At 37.4% G+C, this 12,186-nt stretch overlaps 1 protein-coding gene across 2 annotated transcripts in view; it reads right to left on the bottom strand.

Annotated features, from left to right (window-relative positions):
* LOC107090303 (beta-galactoside alpha-2,6-sialyltransferase 1-like) overlaps positions 1–12,186 on the bottom strand; it is a 42,542-nt gene that overhangs the window by 4,883 nt on the left and 25,473 nt on the right. For both annotated transcript variants that reach the window (XM_015383612.1, XM_015383613.1), the window contains 6 exons: positions 10,274–10,480; positions 8,356–8,703; positions 8,005–8,272; positions 6,311–6,408; positions 1,862–1,963; positions 1,553–1,727 (listed from right to left, as the gene is read on the bottom strand). In XM_015383612.1, coding sequence (XP_015239098.1) covers positions 1,553–1,727; positions 1,862–1,963; positions 6,311–6,408; positions 8,005–8,272; positions 8,356–8,703; positions 10,274–10,480 — 1,198 coding nt within the window. The remainder of the gene's footprint in view (positions 1–1,552; positions 1,728–1,861; positions 1,964–6,310; positions 6,409–8,004; positions 8,273–8,355; positions 8,704–10,273; positions 10,481–12,186) is intronic.

The raw sequence follows: 12,186 nt of genomic DNA, 5'->3' as shown, positions 1-12,186 counted from the left end.
CACACACTTTTTTCTTTGTTGCCCGGTATCAAATGACCCGCGGACCGGTACGGTGGTTGGGGACCGCTGGAATAGATGATGTCTAATATTTAGCTTTCAAGCTAATATTGAAAATACTGATAGTATGATAATATTGTGCATGCCTACCATTTGAAATCGTCATAAAATTACACGAAGCGTGAACAGCTGTTGCTTCACACTGGCGTTCGCTGGCTGTCACGTGGAAAAACACTTGTTTTTGTAGTAACATTGGCATCCTCTTGCTGAGGTGTTTGAGAACGCCTGGTATGCCTGGCTTTGCTCCCTGATGCGTTTGTCACACCTAATGAGCTCAACCTATTAGGGAGGGGAAGGAGTCACACATCCCCAAATCGAATGAGAAAAGTTAAAAGATTCACTAAAAGCTCTGCACTAATTTCCCTCAGCATTTTCAGTAAAGTGGGAAAGACTATTTATTGTGAGTGAAAATAGCAACAACCTTCCCGTAGAGTGCCACAAAGGTATCTGATGGATTTATCATTTTAAATTTTGGTGTATTGTAGAGAAGGAATATCTCACTGCTTGAATCTTTACATTTTGGTTCTACTTAACATGGTGAGGTAACCTTCTTAGCTTTGACACGGCGCAAAACCAAGCAGAGGAACAGACTGGATGTGGAGAGAAGCTTGATAACAGCTGTTTCCACACCGAGTCCATCAGAGCTCATCAAACACAAGCAAGCTCAACTGTATGATGAAACCAAAGTAAAACAGATAATATATCTGATTATTACTACTGTTCAGTGTTAATTTCCTGATATATTGAGTTTAAATGCGTTTATATGGGACCTATAATACTGTTTAAGTTGAGAATATTAAAATACAGGAATAATATTTGCTAGAAGGGGAATAAATAAAATTATTTTCATTTCAAACAATTAGTTCTTGTAAATTCTTCTTTTGGAGGATCATCAACACCTCATTGATTGACTGAGAGGGTGCGTACACATGGTATGGTAAACTAGCTAAAAGGATACTCATGTTAAAAAAAGGTTGGAAACCACTGCTCTACATTATGGGTCACTTAGAAGGAATTAGGTATTCTGATAGAAACAAGTTAAGGTTTAAATCTTTGTTAGATAGCGGTCTTGTAAATGCCTGCAACTAGTGTTTAAAGGACTCTGGATCGTACTGTCCCAGGCTTTTGTAGTGCATCAATAAATGCACTTAAGTTTGCTTGTCATTTGCCATAGCTTAAAGGCTATGAACATTTTGGTAAAAACAGAAAACAACTTATTATTGTATCCCATAAACAGTAACACTTTCAGATTCACCTTCGTACGGATCAGAAGCAAAGCCAGTATCTGGAATAAACTTCACAATTTCAGAAATCTCAATCTTTTTCCTGAAGACCAGCCCACAAAGTTCACTCCTAGTTTAAGTTTTTATTAGATTATCTGTTTCCCACACTATGCTTTTATTTGTGAAGAGGAACCTATTTTTGTCAAACCACATTGGGACCCGAGTTGACAAAATATAAACAGGAAATTTGAGACAGCTGGTGGTTCTCATACCAAGCAAGCCAGAGGAGGGCGGGTTTTTCTGTATGGGTTCAGCCATGTTGTCCTGAATCCTCTGCCACAGCTGCCATTCAAAGCGAGGATGCAGGATGTAGAAAGGCTGCTGTGGGTGAAGCCTTCTGTATCGCTGGTACTGGCTGAATATGGGGTAGTCTGTGTGGTTGTACCACTGCAGGAGGGATTAACAGCATTTTTGGAGAAATGTGCCAGGAAATAATAATAATAATAATAATAATGTGGCCTACAACTGCAGGAAAGTTTTTAATAATGGTTAAAAAAAACCCAGAAACCTAAAAAGGGTACCTGGCTGAGGTCAGAGGAAAAGGGGGAGGGGTCCCAGGCCACCAGAACACCTGAGCTGTACAAAGAACTGGAAAGGAAGCGCAAGTCCTCATTCGCCATCACCTAAAAGACAAACATTTTATTGACATACTTAAAGGCTAAAAATGCAAACAAGCAATTTACAAGACAGAGTTGAGCTAGAATTATCAGTTTATATCTCACACTAAAAATGACACACCTAACCCCCTCAACGGAGCCCTTAGTCTTTTCACATTTGCAATTAAGAACATGCCTTCCATTCAGATTTTCAGATTCCTATTCTGGCTCAGGGGTGCATGAAACTAGCACCATGTAATGCAAGTCTTCCACACCACTAGGGGGAGATGGTGAACTCGTATGGGATCAGAATATAAAAATTACTATGAATCAGGAACTGCTGGTATGAATGGGTTATAGGGCTAAGCCCTCCCTGGTGTTTATAATGAAACAATTAAAATACCTAATAAAACAAAAAAATGTAGCGTATTAAATTCGATCAAATCTACAACAAAACCCAGTCTGGGAAAACCTAAGGCTCTTTCCATGGGGCTAATTTTCACAACCTTGCTCATGTACAATCTTTCATCAGTCAGAATGATTAAAACATGTCTTGTCACTCCTGTCAAATCTTTGAAGAAAAATAATATCAGAAAGAGGCTTACTTCAATTATTTTAGCATATGAAAACAATATCAGAAAGAGGCTTACTTCAATTCTTTTAGCATATAAAAACAGAGGATGCCAAACACTTCCCTTTGTAAACTATATTTACATTTTTGCCAAAACCTGAATGTTTTGTATGGACTAAATGAAAGCGCACAACTTTGATTGAAGAAAGCTTTGAGCCTTTGGTATTTTTGTGCAAATGTGACAGGATCTAAAAATACTAGGGCAGCTCGTCTTTGCAGTTTAACACTCGCAACATGAAGACAATGCTCAGCTATATGGCTCCCTTCTCTGTACCATGTCATATCTAAACAAAGAAATCCTGCAGTTTTATAAGCCAATTACATATCACTTCTGCTGTTTTAATGTCACATTTTGTGCTTTTACTTTTGATCAGGGATATGGAGTACATCTATGAAGGTTGCTATAGCAACCAGTCCGCTTTTATGAGTTAAAGCATACTTTAAGTCTAAAAGGTAGTTTATGTAACAGCCGCCACTCATTTCCTTCATTTAACCAAAAGAAAAGCATATTTGAGGTTGAGATTTTATTTGCAAGGGGGATTTGGGCAAACATTTGAATAGCCTCTTTTCCATCTTTAAAACCTTTTCTGTTCAGTCCTTGTGTATGTACAGTTAAAAATGTTTTACAGCTTAAAAAAAAGGTTTTTGCATTTGTTTGCAAATCCAACTAAATTTCTTTAAAGAGCCACTATTGCCAAAGCCGACACTTCTGTTTGGCATGAATCTCTTTTTCTCTGACCCTAAAAGGTTGGATTATACACCATCGCTCCATATTGTGACACAAAAACCCATTCTAGAGTTGGTAAATGTGTTTTCATCTGGTTAAACATCAGAATGACAATAAACTTTAATAAACAAATTTGTGTACAGAAATATTTTCAAATGTGCAAGCCTACAAAATGTAAATTGTGTGATCTTAAAACCACTTTATGAATCTAACTTCAATCTAAATCCACCCCCCAAAGTAGTGTAAGATCATAAGAAGGCGGCGTTTCCTCAGCTGTAAAGAAAATTTTTTAACTCTCTCTTAATAGCGTGGTTTTTCAATAGAATTGCAAAGAAGCCCACTCTCTTGCATTTTTTTCTAACACAGAAGACAAACATTTTGAGAAAGTTATTAGATTTATTTAGTAGTTTAAAATTAATCCTTTAGGAAATATGTTGAAATTACAGCCGCATCATTTAGGCATCACAGTATATCTATGTATTTGTAAGAGTTTTAATAAAAACACAAGTGTATGAATGTACATTCAAACAGGTGATTTATTGTCTGTAAATTGTGGGAATTCTTAGTTTTAATCAACTTAATACCCAAACAAAGACTCTAAATCCTGGATAACTGAATGGTGCATCCTGATATCCCAGTGTACTATCATATTTCTGTCCAGATGTTCTAGTAAATCAGAAAGAGGATGTGTCAAGGAGAATAACTTTGGACTATTCTATTGTCAGTGTTCATTCGCGTACACTTTGTTTAATTTCACACTAGTGGACAATATTGGCCTTGTTACAAAACCCCTTTTCCAAATATCTTTACTTCAGTGCTTATGGATGCACTCACCCACCTGCTGCCGTCCAGCAGCTGCCTTCCCCAGAGGGAACGGGTCTTCTGGACACCGATATCCTCAAGTCCTAATCCCTGCGGCTGAGCAAGGGTTCCAGCACATTTTTTCACATCTTTTTCAAGTACAAGTATCCAGTTTTTTGTCTAAAACAGTGACTTTCTTAACAAAATGTAATCAGAGTGAGTTTTTTTTTTTTATATGTGGCTGCTTGCATATTTAAAAATTATACATTTAAAAAGCAGAGGAAAAAGATGGAATAGTAAACATTTTTTAAATGTAGAATTTATTATTGATCGAACTGTATTTGGTTTAATAATGCACTTTATTAACACAGCTAGTCTCATAAATTTTAGGTTTTCTTGTAACCCCCCCTCCCCTCTGCAAGTTTATGTATTCACTTCACATTACTAGCAGTCACTATTGTAATGAAAAGAACCTCTGATATTCCCAGCCCCCATAAATGAGATTTGAGAAAGGCCGGAACAAACTGACATCAAAACAGAAGCATGTTCCAAGCATCTACCCCTGAGTCTGTCCCCTCAGTATTGCAGTGGAGCAGACAACACTAAAGTGATTTATGAATAGTCATCTTTCCCTCCTAATAAGTAGGGTAGATTATTATTGTTGTATAATTATTATTACCTTCTCTCTCTACACCATTCCAGCTAATAAATTAATTCTCTATGCAGATCAGCTCATCACTTCGCTGGTGGCTCGTCAATCATTCTGCTAACAGATATGACAACTCTGATGACTTATTTAAATCTAATTAGTAATATGATTTTTTTTTCTACTCAGGTAAAATACTCGTCAAAAGATGCTTTAGCTAAATTTAGCTCTGAAGATGGTGGAATGATTGTCCAAGGAAAGTGCTTCTGGGGAATTTACCTGAGAAAAAGGGATTAATCAGTTGTGAAAGAGGATAGGGGAACTGGAGCCTGGTGAGAATTATTTATCAATGAAGAGTGGAGGACATTTTTAATTAAATTCAAATCTGTTAAAAGTAATGCAGCAGTAAAACTTAAAATTACCATCTCATATCTTTGACTTTTGGATACATTTTTAATCAATTCTGTTATTCGGTTATTTTTCCCCTTTGATTCTCTGCTCATTTATTTCACCCATCTAAATAAAAAGTCACTTTTAGCGGCATTATGAGCCAATTCTTTGCTCTTAGTCCATCTTGCAGCAGCAGATTCAATGAATGACACATATTCAGCGGTTGCCACAAAAGACTTGCCAAAATGTTCACGCTGTGTGCCCTTCCTGATGCAACTGGGATTCAAAGCCCAGTCCCCGACTGTACAGTCGTAGACTTAAACCACGTCACCATAGCGACTGCCATTGAGTGAATTTAGAAATAGGAAAAATACCAAATCTTACTATATTTCCTTAAATGTGTTGATCATTTGTAAAATCATGGTGAATGCGGAGCTGTAGTAAAGGATACTTTAAGCTGAAAGCTACCTAGAACAAGGGTAGTGAAGCTAAGAAAGAATACATAAACAAGTGTATATCAGGAACAACTCTAAAAATTAGAGTCTGCTATTCTGAAAACATTGACCTTGTATAAAAAAGAAAAGAAAAAACATGATCTACACTAATAATTATCACCATTCAGCCGGTGCCGTTTTCATCAACAATGAAGATGATGAAAAAAATTCATTGACAAAACCTTTTCATGACGATAAGGAGACCGTCACAAAAAAAAAAAAGGCTCCCGGATTACTAAAACATGGGACGTGCACAAACATTCGTTGTTAAGACAAAGACTAGACGAAAATGTTGGTGGGTGGTACCTATGAAATTCACAAGCAATGACATTTCTGCCTGTTATGCATTTAATCTGAGAGTCAAAAGCTAAACCATCAACAAGGGTGCAGCCCAAGACGGGACAGCATGGCAATGTAAGTAAAGTTTACCTCCTTGTTTATGTTCTGTTGTCAGGTTATGATAGGTTTACCAGGTTGGGTTATATGTGCTTCATTAGTAGCTTAGACTAAATGTCATAAGAATATTGTGACCAGATTTCATGTAAGTTCTGAATGACTAGTTTTTAAAGTAAAAATCCACAAGTTCAACCACAGATTTCCTATAACTGAATGTAACTAAGAAACAAACCATCACATTTTCTCCAACTCCCAGTGCCTATAAACTGTTCTACATTTATAAGTTCACCTGTGAGTTAATGAGACGGATGGTTGTTTTGGAGCCGACATCTTTCTCGAAGCCACTGGTGGGAGCAGCGTTGAAGCGTATCACAGCATCATGAGAGTCTGTAGGTTGATCAAACAGACAGTTTTCAGAGGAAGGAAAGATAAGGAATTAACGATGTAACACTTATTTTCTGTCCAAATAAAGAACCACACACAAATCAACTCATAGTCCTCACTAAGCTTTTTTAGTGTGTTAGATTTATCTAACTAAACCACTTAAAAATACCCAGCTGCTGCACATTTCACAGATGCATTTCATGATTGATGATCTGATTGATTGCTCTTTAAAAAATATAAAAACCTTTTGACAAATATTAAAATCCTTACATTTTTAAGGCATTTATCCTTTAAAATTCTTTTAAATCATATCTTACTTTCTACCAGGTAGTTTTTAGCTAGGTTCAAAATGTTCTTTGTTTATATTAAAAAGGGTAATTAAAAGGGTAATTAAAAATGTGGCTTTAATAATTATTTGATATAGATATAAAAACAACTGCCAAGATCTTTCAAAATTATTGAGGATACGATCTAATGCCCACAAGGTCAAACATTTTATTACAGGCTCCAACATACCTATGAACCTCAAATGACATTTAGCAAGTTGCACTATTGCCATCAAGTTTCTAGCATAATTCTAACTTGACCTCTACTTGGTCTACTGTTCCTTGTACAGATGGAGCTTTTAAGAATAATCCACAGATATTTGGCTGAAGTTTTGTGGCCTTTCAAGAGTCGAAAGAAGGATAAACTGCTTCAGCATTTAAAAAAATGTTAGTGTGATGGAACCATACATCTTTCGCTTATTCATCAAGGTCACAGTGGGGCTGGTCCCCATCTCTAGCCGATCTCTAGGATAGAGTACACCCTGGACAGGCCTCCAGTATATCACAGGGCAACAAAGACACAAACAACAGACAACCATGCGCACACACTCCCCATCTAAGGGCAATTTAGAGACTTCATTTAACCCAACCACCTGCAGGTAAATGTGGCCAGCAAGGAAAAAAAATACAAAAAGATACAAACTCAAAGCAACAATTACAGCAACCTCAGTTCACATTTGAAAGTTGCTCAAACACTCTTGCAAGAAGGCTACAAATTAGTCATTTTTATGACAGATGATACAGAGACATTCTTATCTCACATAAATATGTTGAGACGTATCTCTTGACTTGTAGCAAAAGAATGTTTACCCCCTCAATATTTTTTACAGGTTCCATAATAGGTCTACCTCTTTTTGCAATATTTTTGGTTAAACCTACCTAAAAAGAAGCTGAGCGAGGTAAATCAAGCCGTTTAGACCTAATCTACCATAAATTTCTCATTGCTTCCATCTTTTACTAGATTTTATGACTAGAGTTTAAGATCTATCCCAGTCCTGGAGAAGAACCAAACACCTTTGCATATCTTAAATTTTACACATGCAATTTTGTAGATCCCCTGCAACATTCCCACTTATTGCACTAAATGTTTTGGTTTTTTTTTTTTTGCTCACACAATTTATCACTTCTTGTTTTCTTTGAAGATTAGGTTTGTCTGTAATACATAAAGGACTAACTCAAACAGAAGATGTCAAAATGTAGTTTTGATAGTTTTGACATCTTTGATAGAAAAGGTTACACATTTTAATTTTGCAACCACAGTGAAATTTCTCACCAATCTCTTTGCCCAGTCCAGAGTTGCGAAGTGACCCTGCAGACGACACCACGGCGCAGCTCTTGTACGGGCCGAGGTCGGAGGACAGCTGTTGTGGTGGCAGCAGCAGGGAAGCCCAGGCCATTGCAGAGAAAGGCTGAAAGTCTGGAGTCAAAGTGGAAAGTTGTACCTTCTCTTTTAGCTGACAGAGCAGCTCATGGCCACTCAGCTTTGTCCGCTTGGAGGTACCACCAGGACCAGACACCTTGACACCATATTTATTCATTGCCTGACAAAAATTACAATATATGTAATAAGCAAGCATATGTAATCAAGTTCATCTGGTGAGGGTTAAAGCAGCAGTTAACTCACCTGATAGTTTTGCACCACCTTCTGCAGCCTGCCTCCAAGCATGCTGCTGGACATCTCCTCATTCCACACTTCTCCTAATAGTCCTTTAGGTCCGAAGAACTCTGCATCCCCTGACTTGCCGCTTAGCTCCCCTTTACGCCGTCCGCTGAATAGGCCCGCCAGCACTCGTGTTAAAGGCCGTGGCAACAAGCGGGCGAAAAAGCCAGAGGATTCTTTTGCGCTTGTTCGTTTTGGAGGAGATTCCAAGTCTTCATTGGTGTGGTTTGACAGCACAGGGATCGGGCGGTGAGGGTCATTTGGATGCTTCTGAGGGACCACATTTGGGGTTTTCGCTCCGCCTCTCACCACCTGAGGGAAGTCCCAGCAATGAGGATAGATTTCACATATTAACTTTACACAGGTGGTATAAATTCATCTAAAAAAAAATTTAATAGAGGACTGTGGGAAAGTGCAATATTTTTTGCACATCATCTCAGAAAATGAAACTCATTTTATAATCATAACACACGGAATATACATCTAAGCCCATGTTTCTAAAAATTTTGATAATTATAGCTTAAACTTGAAAAAAGTGATTTGTTAAATTAGAACCTTGTGTTAATTATTATTAGAAATTCATAGCGTCACACCCTAATCAGCTAATTAATCAAAAACACCAGCAAAGGTTTGCTGAGCCTTTAAACGGCCTCTCACTCTGGGTCAGTGGGGTAGGATTTCCATTTTGTTGAAATTATTACATTTTGCAAAACTGCAATGGAAGCATTTTTGCATCACACAAGTCACGTGATGTGAAACTTGACCTAAATACCATCTTGTAAAAGATGGAGTAAAAATTCTGTCCGCATGGAGAACCTAAGAAAATTTGTAACCGTGTAGAAAATATGGCGAGTGAGCAGCGGCTCATACTGCTGAAGTTTTGAAAATCTCAACATCTACAGACATCCTGTGATTTAGTTCATAATTATCACCACTATCAACATATTGTGGAAAAACTCCAGGAAAGCAATTAGTGTCGCTCTCGAACTGTATGAGGAGGCTTTGATAAAGTTCTAAACGGCTGTGTTTTCTACTTCCTCGAGTAGTGGGGTGTTGTCAGCTTGCTCTTTATGCTGAACACGCACCCGTCACGAATTATGAACCCTTTACTCATCCTCCATTTTAATTTAATCCAAGGTTACCTGACTGAACACAAAGCAGGATCATAACGGCATCTTTAAAATGTATATCAAATGACCTTGGTCATTCTTAGATTTCTTTCTGTTAACATTATTTCAGTGGTCATAAATCTTAAAAAATTAAATGATTTCCAATTTTATGAGGGACAAGCTTGATTTTTTTTCTTGGCATCTTTGGTTAAGGTGGCAGGTTTAATTTTTATTGTAGATCATTTTAAAATTCTAAGAAACATACAAAATGCCTGATTCATCTTTTCAATGTGGCACAGGTAACTAAAAGAAATGTTTTTCTTTTTCAAAGGGATTCTGACAGACCTGTTTACAAACCTTAATATGGGTTTGCTGGGGAAGATTCTCAGTCATCCAGGTCATAGTCATTCCAAAAAAGTAAAAAAATAATCCACTGGACTTTTTTTCCAGGTTTGAAGAGGTTTCGCTTCCCATCCAGGAAGCATTTTTTAATTAAAAATGTCAGAAAAAGTTAAGTTCGAGGCTTTATAGAGTAGCTATTTCTGATATTTTTAATTGAAAAAGCTTCCTGGATGGGAATCGAAACCTTTTCAAACTTGAAAAAAAAGTCCAATGGATAATTTTTTAACTTTCTTAATATGAGATAAATCAATTTAAACCTGCTTCAACCCACTTGTGTATCAACAAAAAGTATGTAATTAGAAGTAGTTTTGTACTTTTAAGTTAAAAACTGCAACGTTAACATAAGGGAGTATAAAGGAGGAGCAACAAACCTTGATGACAGAGTGTGTACGAGGCTGGGCCCTGGTACGTGCCCTCACACCAAAGATGGCGTCTGTGACGGGCACGCTGTTTTCAGCACACAGTGCATAAAGTAAAGCCATGGAAATGCAGAATAAGGTCATGCAAACGGCTCCACGGCGAGCTCGACGCCTCAGACGCCACAGGAGGCTGACCCTGTCCATCGCTGCTCCAGGAATCTGAACAGAAAATGTCACATGGCAGAAAGAAAGTATATCAAAACCACCTTTGTAATCATTTTGCAAAGAAATGTGTCCATAAGAACAATAGGAATCTCTTAACTGTTAGTTTATTTCCAGGGGTGGGTAAAGTACCCAAGAAAATGTACTAAGGTAAAAACTGACATTACCTTTATGTTTATCTGAGTAAAAGTATTTGGTAAAGAGATCACTGAAATACCGATAACTAATGATGTAGTATATAAAATGCTTTCACAAAGACAAAAATAGAACAAAATGTGCAAATACAGGTATTTTAAAATCTAAAATGAAAATAGTTCAAATCATAAAACAATAGCAAGATAAACTCAGGCAGAAGAAACACTTCTCACAAAAAAAGATTATAGATTAGATAGATAGATCAGGGTAAACATCAAGTATTAAAATGTGGTTATGCAGACCTAAAACAAGAGGCTTAAAAATAGCAAATTATTAAATAGTGTCTAGGTGTTACTTTATTGTATCTCTTACACTATATCCGTTGGTTGTTCTGTTCTTTTTACATCTCTTTGCAGGTGATGTAGCAGTCTGAAAATGTTTTATCATTATCTCCCTTTTATCTCCTCTTTCTTTCATCTTTTCTCCTTTTTTTTTCTGTTTTCCCATTCCTGTTCTACTTATATTGCAGTGCCCATATAATCTGTAAAACTCCCTGCATAATATAATAAAGACGTCAAGACGTGATTTAGTTTCATCAAAATGTTCAGCTTGGGTGCTGCAGTTAAGGGGAGGTTCTTTGGTGTGGGTGGAGTTTGATCAGTTTGTTAGATTTTCAGTTATAAAAAAAAATAAATCTAACACCTTTAACAATCTCCATCCACAAATAGTCAGCCCAGCTCTGTAACCAAAGTGTATTACTTGAGAGGGTAATTTAACACTATTCAATTATTTAAACAATGCCTTCATGTGTGATGAATCATACCTGTCCAGGAGGTAAGGAAAAAAACAGTAACTTGCAACCAAAATACAAGCACAATGAAAAACAAGCGGTGAGAAAGGATCTCAACCTCAATGAGGACATAGATATCTATCAGTTGTTGTGAAGATAATAAGGGAGGTGGCTGTAGGTTGGAGACTAAACAAGGAACAGCTGATCATGATTATTGTTAAACTACACAGTGACAGAGACATTAAGGCCCAGTCCCATTTCTCTCACTTGTACTGGTTTTGGACCCTAGTGTTCAGTTTTGTGCATTCACTTGTGATGTTAGTGTGTCCTAATAATCTTAAAATGTAAGTATATTTTTACAATTAACCACAATTTTTTTTTTAATATGTTGGGATGTTTTAGTTAGATGTAAATACAACTGAATTCCTTACTATTGTGTTAAAACATGAATATTGCAAAATCGTTATTTTTTTTGTAATACATCAATCTACAGTTTTTTTTGTTTTTTTTTACGTAACGTAGGATAATTATGACCACGGTGGGGTCATAATAAAGACCTAAAGCTTAGGAATGGGGCGCCGGCATGGCGGTGGCTGGGGGGCTTCTTCGGGGCTGTCTCTCCTCCTCCCTTGGTGGGGGTCTGATTTCCGGGGCTGGCCCCTCCTTGGTGCCTTCGCTCTTGGGGTCCCTTTGGGCGCCTGGGGCTTTGGGTCTCCCGGCGCTGGACTCAGTGCTCTGGGGGGTGTGTGCCTCTCCGGCTCTCCACAACCACTATTGC

This window comes from Cyprinodon variegatus, unplaced genomic scaffold, assembly GCF_000732505.1.
Source record: "Cyprinodon variegatus isolate N-32 unplaced genomic scaffold, C_variegatus-1.0 Scaffold288, whole genome shotgun sequence".
Classification (NCBI taxonomy): Eukaryota; Metazoa; Chordata; class Actinopteri; order Cyprinodontiformes; family Cyprinodontidae; genus Cyprinodon; species Cyprinodon variegatus.
Note: the sequence above shows the minus strand (reverse complement) of the source record. Positions and strands in the feature narration are given on the sequence as shown.